Raw genomic sequence first — 24297 nt, 5'->3', positions numbered from 1 at the left:
TCATATTATAAAGTATGAAGTTCAAACAGTTTTTAGAAGCTTTATTATTTAAATAGCTATCCAGATTAGTATAAAACAGTTGACAATATTAACTTTATTAGATGCTCAATAAGTATTTTTGTTGCTCCACCCAGTTTTTAAACGTGCCAAAAAGTATAAAAACTGATGTTCGATTAAATACTACCCTTTTCTAAATTAACAATCATAACACACACAATTCATATCAACAGATTTAGTAGAAATATAATAGAAATTGTACAACTGTCAAACATAGCGGCCGGAAGTGCAGACCATTAATGAACTGACTGGTTCCATTCAAAAACTGATGTAATTTTCGAAAGAGAAAGATACTTTGCTTTAGACTAATGCTTTAAATTTCCAATCAATTATCGTCTTAATTCTACTTTATAATAAAGAGAAGCACTATAGCACAGGTGCTACTGGTGTTAAGTCATTAAAGTTACTTACGCCGTCATAAATTGCTATTTAAAGTTGCAAGTGTGACTGTTGCAAAACATATGCAACATGGCGGCCGAAAGTGCAGGCAACTAATGAACTGACTGGTTATACGCGGGATATTTGAACTTACCCTGTGAGTATCAAACTGAGCCTGTTGGCAGAATAAATAACCTGGACAAAACATATAATTGTCATTTTACATAAGAATATATTATTAATTTTTACTATGGAAGAACCAATATTAGAAACTGAAAGTGACGACGCGATTTTTTACGATGTGATTTGTACGGAGGTAGACGAAAACGCGATCGATGACGACATGATAAAAAATCCCGACTTGGAGATTGCGCAGCTCAAGTTCCTGCTGACCCTGCCAGAGTTTTCCGCTGATAAATCAAAAACCCAAAAACTAATGGATCATGTTAAGAAGAATCAAATGGCCCCTTATTATGAACTAATTTGTAAACAACTAAATTGGAATATGGACAAATCACTTATGAAGGTAAAGTGTCGCGGATCAATTTATCAGTCTAGACATATTTAATCAATACAACATATACAAATTAATGGCGATCAATAGCATAGTCATTAATCACTATAAATTAAAAACGGATTTCATGACCTTATCAAGGCTTTTGACCGTGTCTCTCATTACAGGACATGACAGAATCCAACACGAAAGCACTCGACTCTCTCGAATCGGAAATCGAATACGCGACGAACAATCTGGGAGCGATCGACACTAAAGTGGCCCTTCTGAACAAGGCGGACTATTTAAGTCAAATAGGAGACAAGGAGGAGACAATAAAAACCCTCGGGAAAGCGTACGCGCTTACGGTGGCATTGGGTTGCAAACTGGATAACGTCTTTCACTGTATCCGGATCGGGTTGTTTTTCAACGATCTGGATCTAATACGCAGTAATCTGAGTAGGTGCGAGCATTTGATTGAAGAGGGCGCCGATTGGCATTATAGGAACTGCTTTAAGATATATAAAGGTAATTTGAACCGTTTTTGCATTATGATAGAACAAAGGATGAAAAAGAAGAAGAGACAAAGTCGTTTTTTTTTAATTAACCGGAAAAGTATAACGAATAATGACACTTAAATATAACGTTGTAAGTGCAAACGACGAATGCAACTGAATACCACAGGGAAAAAACGTGCAAAGTCACTATTAATTGAATTTGAGAAAATAAAATTTTAAATTTGAAAACGCTATAAATTTTTTAATAATTTTTTTAAAATTTTGATTTTGGAAACAATTATTATACCGTATACTAGCTTTTTAAATTATGTAATGAAATTAAAAAATATCAATTACTTTTTTAAATTTTATTACAAAAAAAAACAGGAAAAAAACGTGCAAAGTCACTTTGTTTTAAATGTTACCGTATTTACTATATTGGTGTTTAGCGCTTATTTTTTGTTGTTTTAACGGGCTTTTCTCTTCTGTCCATTTTAGGGATTTTCTTTGCGGGTAGTACAGGAAGATTGTCGTAAAAGGAAAACGTGCTCTCGTCACAAAATTTTTTCAGTTGCTGTAGATCTTTGTATTTTTCTCTTGAAATAGGAATTTTACCTAAAAAAATATTTTATTAACAAAAACACTATTATTTAAAGGAATTACAAAACAAACTTACCATTATAAGCTCGTGGTGGATAGTGAAACTCCTTTTCAGATAAAGGTGGGCCTCGTATGAGTTTGGAGACTGGTTTAGTTACGATGGAAGTAGTCCAAGATCCATTATAGGTTTCACGATGAAGAATCATTCTTGGATGATTCACAGTGACTTCCAACTCTCTTATTGGTCGACTCAAAAACGGACACTTCTTTACATACAAAGAAGACAAAAATGCACTCCAGTCTCTTATAAGGCTGTCGTTAACTTCTTCTATTTTATAAGGTGTTGGTTTAACTCTAGCTTCCTTGAAAACCCGAACCCAGTCTGAAGGTAGTTCGGTCTTGGATTTGCAGTTAATTATACCCATATTTTTGTCACACTCCATAAATGAGTGGCCCCTAATCGGAAATACAACTTTGATAGTTTGAAACCTCTTTTTTTGGTGGACCAGGTAGTGCAAATAGCGAAACACTGTAAAGTTCTTATTTTGTCCTCCACAAGAGTCGCAAAAAAAATCTTAACGCTACTAGGAAGATGATGAGTAACATAATCTTCTAAAAAAGAACATACCTCATTAGAACCCTTCTTAGCTACTTCTTCTGAATAGGTATAAAATACTGAATCAGCATCCGAAAGTCTATGGATATTAAAAGAATAAAAAGATAATTGACGCTTATAATAGACGTCATTAGTCGTTATGTTCGGGACTGGTAAGTTTTTTTGGTAGTCCATGGCCACCGCTTCTATCTCTATTGATTTCCTACTTTGAAGTCAAGCTTGTCTCTTCCTAGCATAAAAGGCTTCTGTTTTTTTCTTATGAAGTTCTTTCTCTAATGTAAGCTTTCTTAATTTGCGATTTAGGAACTCTTTTATTTCCAAAGTGATGTTTTGGGTAAGCCTTAAATTTAGCGACTTTAATCTAGCATTGAATTCATCGGACTTGGAACAGGTGTCAGAGCGGGGATATCCAAAACTGATATTAAAATTAGTCGAAAAAATAAAATAAAATTCTGTAAGTTTCGTAAGACACAGATTTATCTGGATGTTTTAATTTATACATTGAGTGCATTTTGCGAATGTTCAAATCTTCAGGTAAGTAAATTTTCTTTGACTTTTTATTGCTATAATGACTAGACCTACCCTTAAACGAACGAATATGAGAAATAACACAGTTTTTTATATCTTCTTTAAGTGCACGATGTTTATAGGATTGTTTCCCCCTGTTGTCCTTAGGAGCAACTCCTTTGACTAGAAGTGAAGTGTGAATAGTCTGAACTCTTCTTCGTGTAATTCCATGAAGTGAACAAAATGCTTTAAGGCATACTGGAATGTCGACTGTTCCTTCATTACGTAGCACTCTTACCTTATAAAAGTAACTAGCCTGCCGGAAGTGACTTTCTTCTTCTGGGCGACGATTTCTTCATTGGAAAACAGGACTTAGAAGAATAAGGCCACACAGATAGGCACTTTGTTCGTCCCAAGAACCTAACTCATTAAAATGTTTAATAATTTTAGCCCGTTCATTAGGTAAAACTTTTTCAAAGCACTGAAATCGCTTACAATGACAGTCTGGCCCTACTTCATGACTCTGTAAGCGTATTTTTTTTGAAACATCAGACATACGACCAGTTATTTTACGTTTTTTAGATAGTCCACATATTTTTTAATTTATTTAATTCGTCACCACTAGTGTCACTCGCCATGTTCACTCAGTTAAAATAATCGGCAGACTGACCTACGAGCTTAAAAAAACAATATAATTTTCTCAACTCAACACGTTTTTTCCTGACTTAACACGTTTTTATCTAGTATCGCGATGACATTGCACGTTTTTTCCCTGCATAGTTTAAAAACTGCAAATATCCAGTGACACAGTGCGTTTTTTGCCGGTATTAATTGCTTATATGAAAATATTCTTTGAAAGGAAACACATAAACGTATTATCTTATTTTTTATAAAATACTGACTTTGCACGTTTTTTCCCTGTAACTACTAATTTCGTAAAAAAGAAATAATTAACTTTTGCAGCTCGATTGTTGAAATCTGATGATTGTTTTTAAAAATTGAGTATTTGAATGATTGTATGGTATGTTATAATAAATGCGAGTTAAATTTTTACAATTTCTAGAATGAATATAAAAATAGAATGGAAAAGTGGCGGCCTAAAATTAAGAGACTGTTTTTAGTGCATAACGCCACTTTTCCACAACGCGTTTGCCTGTAAAATATGGCGACCCAAAATACAGACGATCACTGAACAAAATAGTTTATTACATGACAAATGGCGAAATAATCTAAGAAAGAAACACGTAGAATCACAATAAATGACTAACTATTGTAATTTCTAATACTAAAGAATTAAACTAAACAAAAAGTATACCAGATTTAAATATAACTGTTAGCCCGTCAGTCTATCAATCATGGCTATCGGAAATGTAAGCAATCAATGAACAGACTATAGACTGGTTTCATTAATACGCCAGGGCAGTTAGCAAAAATAGGAGAAGTTTTTGCAAACTGGATTTTTTACAGATTCTAGTACTCATCAGGAGTACTTTGTAAAAAAAAGTTACACCTTCTTGGAGGCTTGCTTTTTCCGCCATGTTAAATTAAAGATGGCGGCTGGTGCTATTTTTAAAAAAGCGTAACTTTCTTATTTATTACCAAATTTTCGTCAAGTAAAAAACATTATCTTTATTTTTAACTAGAGAATAAGACAAGAATATAAAACTTTGATCGGTCATATTTCTGCCAAAATAAGGAAATAAAAAAATCGAAACGCTTTTCTTCAACTTTTAGCCACCCGTACTCTTTACCAAAAAAAGTTAAAATATGTGGAGTCTTTTATGCGTTTTTGTTTTAATTTTAAAACAGTCGCCAAATTTATGATAGGTACTTTAAGAGTTAGAGTTTAAAACTTATGCAGGATGTAACTTTACTTCTTGTTTGATTTATGTACCAAAATATTTTGTAACAAATAAACTAAAAACAAAAATATGTTTATAACAAAAACAGTTTGGTTTTAACTTATAAAAGGAATATAAACATTAAAAAAAAATAAAAATAAAACATTGTTATTCTTAATAATAAGGAACATTATAAATATATTGGTAGATATTCTTTTTTGTGCCAAAAAATTACAAACAAAGCTTTTAATAGCTTTCAACTAACAATAATATATAACTATTTATCGTTAAAAGTTATAACGACTTATTTGGTTACATTTTACATAAACTTCATCATCTATTTCCACTTCATCCAAATCAATTCTGGGTGCATTCATACAAGCTAAATTGCATTTTTTACCTAAAATGCCGCATTTTCGATTATACGAAGCACAAATACAGTTTGCTGTGCATAGATCTTTGCATTTGCAAAAAAAAGTAGCCACTACGTGTTCGGGCCCCGGGGGTTTTGTGTATGTTATTTGGAAAAGCTCATTGCCATTGGAAAACTACCCCCACTCAAGTGGGTCCAACTCGTTTCCTCTCCAGCTTTGTAACTGTAAATACACTCTAAATACATGTTGTTTACAGGAGTCTTCTGTGGGAAGAAGATTTGCCAAATCAAAATTAGATCCTAAACCTTGTGTAGAGGTGATTTGTTTATAGCAATGAAGTCTTGACTGATTAAGATTTTCACAGTTTTGGACGGGAAAAAATTTTAATATAAGTTTTTGTCCAACTTCACTTAGGACAGCCTTATTCATATAAGAGGCATTAAAACTTTTTTAAAATACGTCAAATATTCTTTTTTTGCCCATTTTATATGCATGGATACGAGGTAGTATTACATCCTGTAAATGCATGAATGAATAAAAGATTTTCACGGATCTGTTCTGAGAGCAAAGTTTGAATTTTAAAAATATTTAGAAATTTATCAAGAGCTTTACTCGTGCTGGGTGTCCAAACATATAGCTAGTGGTTAGACTTATTTGCTAAGGTAATTAAAATTACAATTAAATCTGTATCATTACCAAAGACTACTACATCTTGCGATTGACGTTCTGTTATTGCGGTTAAGGCAACAACTCTGTCACAATCAGATTTCGTATGTGTGACTTTTATACCCTTTTCTTTCAACTTCTCGGTTAGGCAAGAAATAAACCTTTCTTTGTTCAAAGAATTTGATAGCAAGTCTGCTTGCGAGAAGACCAGCGATGTGTTTTCCTGAAACTCAACCCTAGGCATAATTTTTGATTGACGTCTACGATGTTCCTCGTCCTTGGTGGACTTTTCACTATAACCATCAAAAAATAACCAAGAGTTGAAACCAAATTTTCAATAACATAATGGCAATAGATTTTAAATACAGGGTGTCCATTTATAAACTGACACATTTTAACTGCTTATAAGTCGAGAACGAAAAATGACAACAATGTGCGGTTTTCACAAAACTTTATCAATATTTTTTAAAGTTTTTTTTGACGGTAATGCCAAGTTTCAAAATTTGTCTGAAATAGGAGGAAAAAAATTCATGATTTTCAAAGGCCGATTTTAAAAAAATTTTAAATGTAACACCCTGTACTTTTTAATTTCACATGAAAGCCTATTAAATCCCCTTTCCGAAAATGTATAAATTGTCTTAAATTCATTATTTTTTTTACAGAGCCAATTTTAGTAAATGACACCTTTTTGAAAATTTTGCTAGAACACATATTCGGTGATTGATGAACATTTTCTGGTAATTGACTATGTATCGCTTTAGCATCATCATAATTAAATAATTTCCGCTATTGCCATGTCTATAAAAAGTATTTATTCTATGTATTAAATTACAACATTTTTAACAACAAACAATTGAAGAAATGAATTTTAATTTATAGCTAATAAATTAGCTGCTGAATATGACTCCCATTTTGCGCGGAACACAAATGTAGACGGAGAAATCAGTTGCCGAAGGCGTTTTGTAGCATTCGCATTAGCATTGTAATTTGGTTGAAAACGTTTACTATGTTGTTGCGCAGTTCATCCAAATTTCTTGGGGTTGGACTGTAGCAACGGTCTTTTACATATCCCTATATACAAAAATCTGGAATGGTTAGATCGGGAGAATAAGGTGCCCACTCGATTGGACCTGCTCGCTCTATCCATCTGTTTCCAAAAGTAATATCTAAGGAATCCCTTGCGACCCTGGAGAAGTGTGGTGGTGCGCCGTCTTGCTGGAAGTAGACCGTGTCTAAAATTCCATCCTGCTGAAGTTGAGGATAAAATTTTTTTTCCAACATATCGGTGTAATTGTTTCCATTCACTGTTGCTTCTTGAAAAAAAAATGGCCCGTAATTTTTAGATTTCGATACTGCACACCAAACGTTCAGCTTAGTTGAATCTCTTTCAAATTCGTTATACACTCGAGGATTTTCATCTCCCCAAATTCGGCAGTTATGCTTATTTACTCGACCACTGATATGAAATGTTGCCTCATCAGACATTAAATTGGTATCCGGCTGATTTCAAAAAAGATCTAGTAGTGTTTCGCACATTAAATATCTTTTTTCAAGGGCGCGATTTTCTATTTTTTGGAAGGCTTGAATTTTGTAGGGTTCAAACTTAATTATTTTTAGAATCTTATGTACTTTACTTTTTGACATATTTGTCGCTTGAGCTATCTTCCTAATAGATAGTTGGTTATTGTTTAAGGACAACACTTCTTTTATCAGCAAAATATCATCCAACAGATTATCTTGTGCATTTAGGTTTGTTCTAACTTTTCTTTTAACTGTTCCCTCCTGGGAAAATTGACGTACCCAATGAAGTATAGAATTGCGTGAAGGTGGAGCTCTTTCAGAAATCAGCCTAAATCTTCTTCTCGTCTGCGTAACTGATTTGCATTCACTAAATAATAACACGTGCCTTTTCCCGGGTGGTAAACATATTTAAACCTTTCAAAATCTGTAAAAAATGCAAAAATACACATAGAAATCAGATTATTGGGACTGCCCAACGAATGACGTTAAAAAGATTTGACAGCAGTTGAAGCCCACAAAATAAATTGTGCAACTCACAGCCTCCTTGACAAGCTACAATTGTTATTGTTGTCACTTGATACCGAGGATGTTATTTAATATATATTTATTGTAGAAAAATTTTCAAAAAGGTGTCATTTACTAAAATTGGCTCTGTAAAAAAAAATAATGAATTTAAGACAATTTATACATTTTCGGAAAGGGGATTTAATAGGCTTTTATGTGAACCTAAAAAGTACAGGGTGTTACATTTAAAATTTTTGAGAAATCGGCCTTTGAAAATCATGATTTTTTTTCCTCCTATTTCAGGCAAATTTTGAAATTTGGCAATACTGTCAAAAAAAACTTTAAAAATATTGATGAAGTTCTGTGAAAACCGCACATTGTTGTCATTTTTCGTTCTCGACTTTTAAGCAGTTAAAATATGTCAGTTTATAAATGGACACCCTGTATATCGCCAAATGTTACTAATTTGGGCCAGACAATTTTATGTAGTAAGCAACCACCATCAATGACTGAAAGTGGATTTTTTAGTGTTTCTCAAATTCAAAATTATCTTTACAAAGATGGGAAATCAGAACAGACTTATTCCCTTTGCGGAGTTTTCCTTGGCTAAAGAAATACGGAGGATAGGTACTTAGTTCATGTCCGAAAAACGTCTTAGCAATACTCTATTAAAGAACTGTTGGGGATTTACGTCAACTGGATTTTTTTACTTTGCATTTTACTGTAGTTTTTTACTACCTCAATTTTTGGAGAAAAATTTTGAGCCTGTAAAATAAGATGATAAAAGAAAAGTGTAAATTTTTTTTTAACTTTTTTTGACAGAAATATAACCTGTCAAAATGGTTTTATATTTTTATTTCATTCTTTAGTGAGAAGCAAATATAATGTTTTTTACTTGACAAAAATCGGTTAATAAATAAGAAAGTTACGATATTTTAAAAAATAGTACCATCCGCCATCTTTAATTCAACATGGCGGAAAAAGCAAGCCTCCTAGAAGGTGTAACTTTTTTTTACAAAGTACTATTGATGTGAAAAATTCAGCTTGATTGCAAAAACTTCTCCTAAATGCCATTTTTTGAGCTAACTGCCCTGGCATATAAAGAGAAGTGGGGATTTATGACCTGAAATCTAAGTAAAGAGATATGAGAAATCACAATGAATAAAGAATACTTATAAGTTTTATTACTGAAAATATGAACAAAAATAAATAGGAGTTAAACATCAGTACTACGGAGAGTAAATTATTAACAAAGTACATGCCTTTGAATGCAAAACATGGCGGCCAGAGGTGCAGATAGTCAACGAAGAGATTGGTTTTAATGAAGAAAAGCGAAGGTTAATCCTTCATTGAATATTAGAAAAGAAATTAAAAAAAAAAACAAAAATATGGAAAATTATTGCACTTTCAAAATAAACAGTATAAGTATAGAAGAAATAACAAGATTTAAATGTAAGTTACTTAAGAGTGTCAAAATGCCAGCTGCAAATGCAAAACAGTTTGGTTTCATTACATAAGTGGGGATTAATTTATGTTTGGAAGTACGATAAATAAAACATCAAAATGTAAATGGCAACCAAAAATGAAAACGATTGATGAACTGACCAATAACTTAAAAATTAATATAAAATAAAAGTAACTACATTTTAATACAATTTTTGCACAACGCTTAAGACATTACGGTCTGAAGTGCAAGTACTCAATGAACTGACTGATCTCGTTAAAGAAATTCTAATATATGAATAATACAATTATAATAAGTTTTGAAATAAAATATAAAAATCGAAAGTGATAGAACCAGATTTAAATGTACCAGTTAATCAGTGCGTCACAGCATCAAATATGGCGACCGGAAATGCATTCGATTAATGAACTAACTGGTTGCATTAAAAGCCATTCAAGCAGAAATTCATTTTTTAAATCTCAGGCGAATCTCATGAATATTGAAATTTGATGATTTTAAAATCTACGTCATAGTAAATTAATCTCAACTTTTAAGTTAAACATAAAAATAACAAAAGAAATTATCTGCCGTTTTTCTTAAATCCATTGGTCAATATTATTAACGAATGCATTTTACGACAAAAATATCCATCAATATGGAAAAAGGCAATCATAAAGCCTATAGTTAAGATAGTAGAGCCAAAGAAAATTTCTGATTTAAGACCAATAAGTATACTGCCGGCTATATCTAAGGTCATTGAGAAACATATTTATAACCAGATATTTAGTTTCGCCGAATCTTTTAATATAATTCCGGTTTGCCAATCTGGATTTAGGAAAAATTTTAGCACTTCGACGGCTTTAGTAAACATATTAAACGACATAAGAATTAACGAGGAACAATATCGTCCTACTTGTATGGAATTACTGGACTTCAGTAAAACATTCGATACCTTAAATCACGAATTATTATTAGCAAAATTACAATTTTTTCGTGTGTCACTTAAGGGTATCAATTTTTTAAAGGATTATCTACATAATCGACAGAGCTGTGTGGTCGTTAATCAGGTCTCTGAAAACAAAGTCTCCACATTTATGCCCTGTAATCAAGGAGTACCTCAGGGGTCGATACTCTCACCCCTGCTTTTTTCAATATATGTGTCAGATATGCAGGAAACAATAAAGTACTCGAGATTACAACAATATGCTGATGACTCCCAAATATACATACCTGTGAGCTGCGAAAATTCAAATACAGTGCAAGAAAAACTTAATTTAGACTTATTAATCAAATAATTTAAGTCGTATTAATCAAATAAAATAATAGTCGGCAAATAATTTATTAAGGAAAAATATAAAAAATACCAGTTCTATTCAAATAAATGATACACAAATCCCAATAGTATCATGCAGAAGCAAAAAACTTGGGTATAATTTTTGACCAATACATGTGTTTCTCATGTTAAAAACAAAATTAAAGCTGCGTATCTAAGATTAAGGCAGCTTTATAAAATAAAAACATTTCTCATCCCACAACAGAAATATCTACTTTGCGAAAGTCTGGTTTTGTCTTTGTACGATTATGGGGTCGTAATTTATGGAGACTCTACTATTTAAGTTCAAAATTCCTGCATGAGATTGGCATAAAACATTCCATATAGACATCACATAACACCGTATCTTAAAGCTTATCAAATTCTTAATATGAATAATAGAAGACTACTGCACATGCATATGTTTGTATACAGAGTCATAAAAAGAGGGCAATCGGCATATTTAAGACACCAGCTTCAAGAATTTGTCCATTCTCATGCAACTCGAAATAACGATTTTATTGTACCTATCCACAGATCAGCAGCTTATAGGCGTTCTTTTAAATTTGTTGCTGTTCAGATATGGAACAGTCTCACCCAAGAACTAAAGGAATTACCTCTCCAAAGCTTTTTTAAACAAGTCAAATTAAAAATACTTTTAGGTCAAAATAATTTATTTTGTTTTTTCTTAACAGTTTTACGTGCCTCCAACTAGTTTTGCCCATTCATCTGCATTTCTCTGTATGCCGGTACCTCTTGCTTTCTCGCCGATCAGCGCTGCCTCCCTATCTAAGCTGGTATCCCCATTTCCCATTGAGGGTATATAACTTCATGAGTGTGCATGTATTTTTTTTTAATAATATTTTTCTTAATGGTTTTTCTTGATTTTTTTAAAATGTTTTTACATTCCTATTCAAATATTAGTTCTTTTAATTTTGGCTCAATATTTAAAATAAAAAAAGAAATATTTAAAATCTATTGCAACTGGAATGTAAAAAGTTGTTAAGGTCTTTAAAAGGGTTGTCTCACTTGTACAGTTTACTGATGGTGCAGACAAACGGTTGTTTTAATCGAGAGACACTCCTATTTGTCATAATAAAATAAGTGAACACAAAAATGTAACATGATTATAAAACTGACAAATAAAATCTTTTTGTATTTGTATTTGTATTTGTAATTACGTTGAAATGAAATTTTTATGCAAGCCGTAAAACGCCGCAACCGGAATCATGGATAACACTGCACAACAAATCGAAGGTTATTTTATGTTGACTGAAATATTTTTATTGTTGTTTACTAATTCGAGGCATCTGATTTCGAATCTGTCGTCAGTTTTACTCTAACAGCTCGAGTTGTTTAGATATAGCTACGTTCTTCTCATTTACCTTTATTTTGGTTTTTTATCTATTATAGTCGCGTTTTAGATAAATTATTGTAATTTTCATCATGACTTCGCTAAGAAGGGTCTGCATTAACGATCCTAATTGTTTTTGTTATATTTGTGGTGAATATGTTTTTCAAAAATTTCGATTGAATATGTCAGACTTTGTGAAACGAGCGTATTTAGACTGTTTTGGTTTTCCTTTGGAAACAGATAACAAGTGCTGGGTGCCCAATATTGTGTGCAAAATTTGTGTTGAAGAATTACGTTTATGAATAATATATATTACGTTTATTAAGAATTATCTTTACCATTACCATCTACATCTACAGAAAGTTCTGATGAATTGAATGAACTGAGTAGCATGAGCGATGACGAGTTTGTTCCAGAAAATCTCTTTGAACCAAAACCATTCGATCAAAGTGCACTTGATGATTTAATTAGAGACCTTGGACTATCCAAAACTTCGTCTGAATTATTGGCCTCCAGATTAAAAGAGAGAAATCTTTTAACTAAAGAAACTAAAGTTTCTTATTACCGCACTCGAGAAAAAGACTTACTTCCCTTTTTCGCTGAGGAGGATAATTTTGTATTTTGTACTAATATTTCTGGTTTAATGACTGCCATGGGCTTGCAGAAATATGAACCAATCGATTGGCGTTTATTTATTGACTCGTCAAAACGGAGTTTGAAGTATGTACTATTGCACAACGGAAATAAACTAGGCTCCATACCAATAGCACATTCAACTAAAGTTAAGGAAGAATACCCCACAATAGCACTGGTCATGAACAAAATCAAATATAACAATCATAAATGGGTGATTTGCGTTGATCTTAAGATGGTGAACTTCCTTTTAGGACAACAAGGAGGCTACACTAAATATCCTTGTTTTATGTGTTTATGGGATAGTAGAGCAAAATCAGAACATTGGTCAAAAAAAAGAATGGCCCTCTAGGGAAGCACTACTTCCAGGTAGTCTTAATGTTATAAATGAACCTCTAGTGCCACGAGATCGTATCATATTGCCACCCCTGCACATTAAACTAGATTTAATGAAGCAATATGTTAAGGCATTAAATAAAGATGGTGAATGTTTCAAATATATTTCAAGGAAATTTCCAAGTCTAAGTTCAGAAAAACTCAAGGCAGGTATATTTGATGGTCCACAAATTCGCAAGTTGGTAAACGATCCTAATTTCACCAGCTCAATGTCAGAAATTGAGAAGAATGCATGGGATTCCTTTGTTTGGGTTATCCAAAATTTCTTAGGTAATAGGAAGGGTGATGATTACATTGCGCACGTCGAAGAGATGTTGTCACACTTCCAGCGACTTGGATGTAACATGAGCATCAAAGTGCACTTCCTACACAGCCATTTACACCATTTTCCTGAAAATCTCGGTGACATGAGTGAAGAACAGGGTGAACGATTCCACCAAGATCTTCGAACCATGGAGGAACGATTTCAGGGTCGCTGGGATGCACATATGTTGGCCGATTTTTGCTGGAGTATTCAGAGTAGCAGTTCATTCAAAACTAGTAGAAAATCATATAAAAGAAAATTCCTGAGTGTATAGTTCTTGTAATTAAAAATGTTTGTACGTTGAGTGTATTTTTAATTCCCAAAAAATACTCCCTCCTTTTAACTCAAAAACTAGAGCTGACACATATAAACTGATGACATTATTTAATATCAGCATTAAAAATAAGCCTAGAATCATAAAAATATTCCATGCAACATACATGCTGTTGGGCGGTGTAATCAATGAAGAAACTCATTCTTTCAATGAAGAGACTTTCATTCAATAAAAAGTTATAACAAACATTACAGCTTCTAAACTAACAAATGAAAGATTTAAATCTCAATATTTTACCCAACGCGTCAGACTGTCAAACATGCCCGACCGTAAGTGCATACAATCAATGAACGAATTTATTTCATCCAATTGGTTATGCTTGAATTTTTGCGGATTTAGTCGCCAATCAAAACTAAATTAAAACCAAGCAAGGAGCATACAATAAATAGTTTTTTACAATTTATAAAATAAATTTAAATGTAACGTTTACCTAGCATGTTGAACTGCCCAACGACAGGAGAAATACATACAATCGATGAACCAAATGGTTTTATGTAAAGACTTTGGAGTTTGTTTGACTTTTCAACACAATTAACTACACTTTTTTCTAGGTTTATACTCTTTGGCGATCAGAGACTTCACAACCGCCTGCGCCGTTTTCACAAACGCAATATCAACATTCGTTTGCACCGAGTTAATTTCCCTAGATCTCTTCATCAAGTACACCATTATCTCCGCAATGATCGATCTGAACCGTATGGAACTCAAAAAGAAGATCATCACCAACCCGGATGTCCTCCAAGCCATCCATTACCAGCCGAATTTGAAAAACTTTATTTTCTCATTGCATCATTGCGACTACAAGACGTTCTTCCGTGCGTTGGCCGACGTGGAAACCGAGCTGAAGCATGACATGCTCCTCCACGCCCATTATCAATATTACGTGAGGGAAATGAAAGTGAAGGCTTACGATCAGTTACTGTCAACGTACATATCATTGAAGATCAGTTATATGGCCGATCAGTTTGGGGTGAGTGAGGAGTACCTCGAGGAGGACGTGAGCAGATTTATAGCGGCGCAAAAGTTGAATTACAAAATCGATAAGGTGAGCGGGAAGATACTGAACGTGCAAGCGAACAAGAGGCAGGAGATGTTCGAAAACGTGACCAAGCAGGGCGATTTGCTGCTGAACAGGATTCATAAGTTAAGCAGAGTGATCAATATTTAGTGTATCTTCCTTTCTCTCGGACATAAAAAGTCCATTAAATCGCTTTCGAATGCATGGCAAAGTGGGTCACGGAATGATCGAAACCGGCCATTCTTCGGTTGTGTGTCAAGGTTAAAAGCAATAAAATTTTGCAGGGTTTGCAAGGAGACTGTCTGTTTACTCATCATGGAGTTCAGTGGTTTTAAACTAAGATTTTTTCAATACTAAAAGGTGTAACTCAATAAAACAAACTGGAGGGCCTTTAAGGAGCACTGCTATAGGTTTAAAATTATTTAGAGTAAACATAATTAGATATTAGAACATAATATGTCTATTAGTCGAGGAGCTCTGATATCTTTTAGAGCTTCGTATCGTTATTTCAAATTTCTCCAAAACTACGAACGATATTTCAAGGAAATAAACTGCTGGAGGTTCAGAAAAACTTCCTGTAAAAAATTTGTTAAAGGTTCAAAATAATTTAATTAGAATTTGGTAAGATGCCACACTTTATACGCGATTTAATCTATTAGGGCTGTCTCTGCTTGGAGGTCATGTCTTGCTATAAACTTAAATATTTTAATAAGTTGCTGACGATAGCTCAAAAAAATTAAATGTAGAACATTCAGAAGACCTTGTCTTACAATCTTTGATTAAAGTTTAAAACAATTTAAATCCTTTATAGGCCATTTAGTCGAGTAAAACTGTCTCTTTTTTTAGCTTATATCACTCTTTAAACTCAAATTTTTTAATAACTACTGATGATAGCTTAATTAAATAAATCGTAGAACATTAAGCAGAACTTGACTTTAGAACATTGAAAGGCTACGATTAGTAAACAACAACTTTGTTTGAGTTCAACATGTGCAAAGGGGCAAGGGGGAGTGTTTTGTTTACACACATATTCATCGATTCTCTGTTGTCAAGTTTACACTCATTTTCAAAACAGGAAATTTTTTAGCTATACACGGTGTCCCAAAAATCGACGATGAAACTTAAAGGGGAGAAGGGGGAGGTCATTTTAAATTAAAATAACTATAAATGTTGTTATCCAATTGTTGACAGTTAAAAAGTTATTTATTATTTTGTACTTTTTATTAAAATTGAATGCTGGCAACAATAAAAAAGTTATGCAAAATAAACGGATTATTCTACTGATTTGTTTTTAGTCATGTTTAATCTTAGGAGTGCCCTTTTAATTTTAAAATAGTTTCAAAAACTCTGTTCTCTTCTAGTCAAGAAAAATATGATCTTAAAAACAAGTTTTGTTTTCAAAAAATATGAATAATTTTTTTTAATGGATGTTGATTCAATGAAATTAACCTTTAAAAAACTGACCCGTCCTTAGAAAATCTTGAGAAATTAATGTACAACTCGCCCATATCGAAATGGCCTTTGAGATGCGGGAAGAAAGAGTAAGAGAGTCAGTGTTCGATGAAGACAGAAAATGATAAACCAACGGCCTAAAATGGGCTCTCGAGGATTTTGCCACTGCGCACCCAAATTTCACTGGACATTTCGATATTTCCGAGTTGTAGTTTCATAACATAATTAAAGACTTGAATACAGATTTGTTTTACCCATTTTCTAATGGAAAATACTTTATTTGTACTATTGCCACATTTTTTCAAAAATACAAGAAATTGTAATAATATTTTTTTTATTTAATTATTAATAAGGTATTAACTACATTAAATATTCAAAATGTCTGCCGCCTACCCTTACACATAATCTACATCGTCGAATAAAATTTATTTTTAACCGTTGGAATCACCGCTGGTTGTTATTGATCACTCTGATCGTTTCTCCTATTTTTTGACGCAATTCCTGTTCAGTGCGGCTTTCTGTAGCGTAAAATAATTCTTTAAAATAACCCCACAAAAAGAAGTCCAATGGGTTAAGGTCGGGGGACCGCGGTGGCCAGCGGATAGTCCCACCCCTTCCAATCCAACGATTTGGAAACTGTTGGTTAATATAAACTCTCACTACTCGAGCGTAGTGTGGAGGAGCTCCATCATGCTGCAGCCACACGTTTCGAAGTGTTTCTAAGGATACGTCTTCTAGTAAGCCATTTAAATGATTTTGTAAAAAATTGAGGTAGATTTCGCCATTGAGTCGTCTTGGTAATTCAAAAGGGCCAATTAACTTCCTCAATTATTCCAGCCCACATGTTTATTCCAAATTGATGTTGGGAACGGGAAGCGCGCACAATTGTAGGGTTAACATATTCCCAATTATCTAAATTGTGAATATTAAATATTCCTATCCTTTGAAACAATGATTCGTCGCTACACAAAATTCTTTGAAAAAACTGAGGGTGGGTTCCGTTGCGACGTAACATATCCCTGAAAAATCGTACTCTTGTGGCGTAGTCTCCGGGTAACAATGCTTGCACCCGTTCCAAATGCTATGGATGTAACAGAGATCTTCTCAAAATACGATGCACCGATGAAGATGATAATCCCAAACGCCTTGCTATGCGACGAATACCAATGGTCGTATTTTCTGCTACCATATTTATTATCTCATATTCACCAATATCTACTCTAGGCCTTCCTTCTCAGGGCAAATGCTAGCCAGGAATTTGACCATTCACGTATATCCTTTGAACATTTTGAAATACTCTGTAATCAGGATAATGTGCTCTGTTAGGAAATCGTGCCCTATACTCTCTAGCAGCAGCCCTTGCATTACCGTCACAAAACCCGTAGACATAATGCATTTCTGCATATTCCTGTGGTGCATAAGGCATCTTTAATAGTTGAACTAACAAATAAAAAAAGTAGGTACTTATTAATCGCAAAGGTCGAAATGTAATAGCCCAGTATAATGGTATATTATTATTATATTATATTATATTATTATTATTATTATATGGAGGAAAGCGTACCTAAGACTGATTTGAAAAATACCAAATTATTTGTTATTTTTATCTCAACAAAAAAAGGACAATGCAAAATATTCAAAATATTTTTAAACTGAACTTTAACGTTCACCTTAAATTTAAGAATAGGTAAACGGTAAATACCTACCTTAATAATATTGGTAATAAATAAAAACCTTTATAAGTTTTTGTGATTTTTAAAAGAATTGACAATGGTACAAGTAATGGTACAAGTAAGTACAAAGGAGAAATTGGGTAAAACAAATATGTTTTTATTATTTATTATTATGTTAAGAGTCTACAATAATTTCTCAAGATTTTCTAAGGGCGGGTCAGTTTTTTAAAGTGTAATTTCTTTTTATCACCATCCATTAAAAAACTTACTAAGATTTTTTGAAACTATTTTAAAATTAAAAGGACATTCCTAAGAATTAAACATAATCAAAAATAAAACAGTAGTTTACCGCGTTTATTTTGCATAACTCTTTTATTGTTCAATTTTAATAAAAAATACAAAAAGGTGAATACCTTTTTACCCATCAATATTTTAATAACCATATATATAGATATTTAGATTCTAAATGACCTCCTCCTTCCCCTCTTTAAGTTTGATCGTCGACACCCTGTATATTAACACATATAATAATGTTAATTTAACTTAATGATGTTAGATTTTGGAATAAAAATAAAAAGTAAAAATAGATATATGTTATTCTAAGCCAAAAAATTATTAACATTCTTATTCCTAAAACCACTTTTAAAAAATTTGAAATAGCAACACCGCATAGGCAAAAGGTATTGTCATCTTGCGAAATGTCATCTTGACAAGCGGCTTTGTGTTTACATTCAGCATTTGTGAAGTTCTGTGTTTTTTCTTTAGTTTTTGGACTGAAAAAGGTCTCATTTGAGTGTTTTTGTGAAGTGTTACAATAGTAAAAACTTGAAAAAGGCGATTTAGGCCGATCTTTTCACAAGTAAATTCCGATATTCTCATAACATCATATCAAGGGACAACCGTCGTCATAAACGAAGAATAATAAAAACGTATTAAGAAATCTATAATAATTATAAAATATTTAATGTCCCTAAAAATTAGATACCTTTACTCTAATGAAGTACGTAAGAAAAAACGCATAAAGAGTTCAGAAACGATAATAATTTTTAAAGCATAATCTATTAATAATAAATATTTATCATGTAAATATTTTTTGACGACGTCACTGGTAAAGATTACTTGTGCCGGTGGAATCAACAATGCGATCGAGCGACGTTGTTGCCTTTTTCTCTATTATACGATATCTACATTCATTTAACTTTGAATATTGACTTCTTTATAGAGTATCTTATCATATTTTATGGAAAAAATGCTCCATATTTTATAGTAGTATTATTTTGCGCCTGTCAAAATAAGAGAAAATTTTTTATGATATTATAAACTCTGTTTTTTCTACATAAGCATCTGGCATCATTGCATAAGGGCTGTTAGAAGCAAATAAACTGCCCATAGTTGCACGGCAATGCTAATTCTAGCCTTTCAATGTTCTAGGAACTCGACCTACAATTTTTGTTGAAGGTATAAAAGAATTTAAATAATATTCCTTAAAATATCAGACTTTATAGGACATTTAACCGAATAAAGCTCTGTCTGCTTGGAGCTCATGGCTCCGTTTAATCTTAAATTTTTCAATAATTACTAATGTTAGCTGAATCAACTAAAATGTAGAACATTCAGCAGACACTTATCTTAGAATCTTTCAAAGTTTAAAACAATTTAAATAAAATCTTTTGATATATCAGACTTTATATGCCATTTACTCGAGTAAAGCATCTATTACACAGGGCGAGATTACTAGCCAGTCGCCGGCGAGTAAAATTTAAAGCGAGTGAGCGAGTTAGAACACTCTCAGCGAGCGCAAACTACATAGGGCTAGTTAAATCGCCTTACTCGCAGGAATTTTTAGAAGTTGTTTGTTTTGTATTTTTCGTTCGAAAATTCAAAATGTCTGTTAAATGGAATAATAATCAAATTATAGAGTTTTTAAAAATTTTTTGAACAATTTCCAGTAGGTAGTATGGAATATTAAACACAAAGAATATCTAAATATTAAACTGAAAGACGTATTATTTAAGAACATGTGTGAACAATTAGATGATAAAGGGCTTCTAAAAGGAATGGATAAAAAACAATTGAAAAACAAAAATAAAAATTTGAAAGATGTGTTTTGTCAAGAACTGGCCAAAATAGAACGAAGCAAAAAAAGTGGCTGTGGAACAGAAGACATTTACACCCCAAAGTTAACATGGTTCGAGGCTGCCTATTTTTTCGCAGAAGTTTTGTCAACAAGGCATAACAATTCAAACTTGGTGAATAGATTTTAGAGCTAGATATTTTTTATTTTTACATAAGTAAATTGTGCATAACAAATAAAGTTTAATTTTCTCATACGTTTTGGGCAAAATTACGTTGGAAAATAATAAATTGTATTTACTTAAAAATATAAAAAAAATATTATTCAAGTTAATTCCAATCCCACTTTTTTCCATTGCCACGGTAAAGGATTTTCTTCCATAAAATACTTGGCGTTGAAACTGTTCATTGCTCATTCTCAAAACATTCTTGTACGCAACAGGATCTTCATTCTTTAATTGTTTCAATAAAATATTAGAAGCCCTATATGTGTCTCGTTTTGAAATCCAATTTCTGAGCCACACCCGTCTTGCTCTTCTTTTTTTCTGGTTTAACTTTTCTTGAAGTTTTTTCCTAAAGGCTCACAACAATATATAATATATATCCGCCATTTTATCCAACTAGTACTAGTCCTGTTTTAAATTACACATAGCGTTTTCACTCGTCAGAGAGAGAAAGCACGAGCGAGCAGCGAGAAAAGTAGTCGCTAACACTTTACTCGTTGGGAAAAAGCGAGCCGCGAGTTTACTAGCAGTCGCGATTACATTTGGCGAATTTTATAGCAGCAAGTAAACTCGCCGGCGCCTGGCTAGTAATCTCGCCCTGTGTAATAGATGCTTAAGACTGTTTCTGCTTGGAGGTCATGTCTTGCTTTAAACTTAAATATTTCAATACCTACTAAAGATAACTTCATCAAATAAACTGTAGAATATTCAGAAGACCTTGCCCTACAATTTTTGTTTGGTTGTTGTCCCAAAAGTTAAATAATATATTTTATATCAGGCTTTATAAAGCATTTAGTCCAGTAAGGCTGTCTCTGCTTGGAGGTCATGTCTCGCTTTAAACTTACATATTAACTACTGATGATAGCTCAATGAGATAAACTGTCATTCAAAAGAACATTCAGAATAACTTGCCCTACAATCTTGGTTCAAGCTTAAAACGATTTAAAAACATCATTCATCATTCAAGAGATATCATACTTTAAAGGTCATTTAGTCGAGTACAGCTATCTCATCTTGGAGCTCGGGTCTGTCTATAAAGATTTCTCAAAAACTACGAAAGATAGCTCAGACTGCAGGGCATTCAGAAGATGGTCCTCTACAAATTGCACCCCCTTGTTAACCCGTTGTGTGCTAGTGTGCCTGCGGTGAGGACACTTACAAATTAATTTTTACTGACGGTCCTGGTGTGCTTACAGCGAAGATATCATTGATGACGTATGCGGAAGCGTGTCGCTCCTCTAAATTTAAGAGCAATAAGAGTCGAGTATTATTTGGACAGTTTGCATATTAATGTTCGCACGTGGTATTGTTGTGGTAACAAGTTTCCCTGTTTTTTGGTTGTTAGAGCAGTTTTTGGGACCATGGGTGGTAAGATTTGCTTTTATATTAGAAATACAAGATCTAGGATGATATTTATGTTATCGCTAGAATGCAATTTTGAGAAAAAGGTATTAGTTTTATAGAAAATATATGGTGTGCTCAGGGCGGTGACACCAGTCTCTTAGGCAAATAATTTTCTCAAAATTTCATGAGTATTGTTTTAACGGTTTTTTTATAGAATTTTATTTTTATTTACAGATAAATTTTATGACAAGCTTATAAATCTCAACTCCAATGACCTGTATGATTATTTGGAAGAAATTCCTTGTGACAACATTAGCGAGTTAGGAGATGTTAGTGAAGATGAGATTGAAGGGGACGCAGAAATAGTAGGCCCAACGGCAGCGGCGTCGCCAGCAATTGATTTGTTTGATATAGAAAATATGCCTATTATATTTGGGAATGATACTTTGTCCCAAGACGCTGATGCTGACTTAGCCGAATGGAGCAGTGAGGATGAGCTACCTTTGTCACTAATACGAGCCCAGGAAATTCGCAACAAAACTATATGGACTAAATCCAACTAACACTGTGTTCGAAATTTTAAAGAATTTGGAGAAGAAATAGGACCAAACATTCCCACCGATATAGAAACCCCTACCGACATGTTTTTGCATATATTCCCTGAGCATATGTTAGACCACATAGCTTTTCAAACTAACTTATATGCCTTGCAAAGAAACGGAGGTAATAGTCATGCATTACGTTTTATTGCAATAAATTTGATAATGGGCATCAAAAAGCTACCCAGCTACAAGAATTACTGGTCCTCACGATTGGAAATGAGAGATCCATTCATAAGTTCAATAATGTCAAGAGACAGGTTTTCATGGATGTTAGCCAACCTGCACCTAAACGACAACTCTGTACAGCCTGGCCGTGATCACCAAAACTTTGATAAGCTTTACAAATTACGGCCTTTGTTAGATGTATTATCTGATACATATAAAAATGCTTTAAAACCAAGTCAACATCAAGCTATTGATGAGTCGATGATCCGATTCAAAGGACGAAGCTCCCTAAAACAGTATATGCCAAAGAAACCAGTAAAACAGTCAGGGTACGTATGTTAATTTCAGATTTACACTGGTAAAATAGGTCAAATGACCGAAAAGTCTCTTGGTGGTAGAGCAAATATTTTAATTCGGTCGAGCTGCAAAAACAACTGCAAACTGAGTTGATTTACGCTTGCGGTGCCGTCAGAAAAGATCGAAAGAATCTACCAACAGATCTACTAGATGACAAGCAGTTAACAAGGGTTGAATTCGATTGGAGAGTTAGCACTGATGGGTTGACATTTTTGAAATGGATGGATAATAGGCCTGTCCATTTTTTAACTAATTATCTGGACCCATGCAAAAATCAATGGGTTTCCCGCAAAAAAAAGATGGTTCCGCCGAAGATGTTATACTTGTCCTGAACTAGTAAAGAAATATAATATGCATATGGGATACGTGGATAAGACGGACATGCTAAAAACTTTTTATGAGGTTGACCGAAAGTCGAAAAAGTGGTGGCATAGCATTTTTTTCTATTTCATAGATTTATCCTTAGTAAATGCATTCATATTGTATCAAAAAAGAACGGATTCCAATGCGCAACTTTCGCTTAAACTTTTTCGACTTTCAGTGGGCCTAGGACTTGTGGGAGCTGAACAAGGTTTACTGAAAAGGGGTCGGCCATCAGCAACGGTGAATCATTTCAAACGTACTGTACCATACGAAATTCGGTACGACTCTTGTTCCCACATGCCTCAATATGGCAAGCCTGGAAGATGTGCTTTTTGTAGTACCAAGGCGGAACCTCACAAATCAAGATGACATTGTACAAGGCAGCTTAACATAGTTAATTATTGTTATTTTTTAAGGTGTGATGTTGCCCTGTGCCTTTCAGATAAGAAAAACAGTTTCCGTCAATATCATACCAAATACATTTTTTATAATCAATGTATTTTTCTGGCAATAAAAAATTAGTTTTTGCCAATTTTTTTTTTTAATGTGTCTTGTGTCCTTACAGTGAGCACACCTCATTGTAACTAACTCATATGCAAAAAAAAAGATTTAATATTAAAAACATATTAAATAATCTTTAATTAATTGAGCAAAACAAAAATTTTCACCAAAAGTTAAAAAAAAAAAAATCCGGCCTCAAAGGGTTAAGGGTTTAAAGTATTTTAAGCAAGACTTCCTTATAATATGCCAGAATTCACACTGTTCGATCAAGTAAAATCTTGTAGGTACTTCACTAACCGGCACAATATTTTTATTAAAATAAATTACGGTTTGACCTTTCGAAGGCCGATGGCAAAAATTACCGAGCTAAGATGCGGGCCCCGTCGATATAATAAATAAATAATTTCTTTCGCTTTCGCCGAGATTAATCGACGGTTATAGGGGGCACCGAAAAAGGGATAATATTAAGGCCGAGGAGTAATTTATTAGCCACTTGCTAAGCCTAAATATTATTAAGCTCGCGTAATGAACGACATTCAATAATTTTGGGCGGGGACCGTGGCATTTTCTTGTTGCGTGCCAAACGCCAATTAATATTGAGCGAGTTTTTTAATGGCAATGACATAACAAGGAGCCATAAAGAACCTTTTTGAGCAACCCATGTAATCATCATACCAACTTTTTAAATTAATTG

The 24297-nt window shown here is 33.3% G+C and overlaps 2 protein-coding genes across 2 annotated transcripts in view; one reads left to right on the top strand and one right to left on the bottom strand.

Annotated features, from left to right (window-relative positions):
* LOC126750743 (breast cancer anti-estrogen resistance protein 1) overlaps positions 1-24297 on the bottom strand; it is a 183014-nt gene that overhangs the window by 76595 nt on the left and 82122 nt on the right. The gene's annotated exons all lie outside the window — the stretch shown is intronic.
* On the top strand, positions 607-15145 carry LOC126733424 (26S proteasome non-ATPase regulatory subunit 6-like). The gene is made up of 3 exons (XM_050436737.1): positions 607-961; positions 1117-1456; positions 14383-15145. The coding sequence occupies exons 1-3, from the start codon at positions 686-688 to the stop codon at positions 14997-14999; spliced, it is 1233 nt and encodes a 410-aa protein (XP_050292694.1). The 5' UTR covers positions 607-685; the 3' UTR covers positions 15000-15145.

Source organism: Anthonomus grandis, chromosome 2 (genome assembly GCF_022605725.1).
Source record: "Anthonomus grandis grandis chromosome 2, icAntGran1.3, whole genome shotgun sequence".
In the NCBI taxonomy this organism is placed as follows: Eukaryota; Metazoa; Arthropoda; class Insecta; order Coleoptera; family Curculionidae; genus Anthonomus; species Anthonomus grandis.
This window is presented reverse-complemented; position numbering and strand designations above follow the sequence as displayed.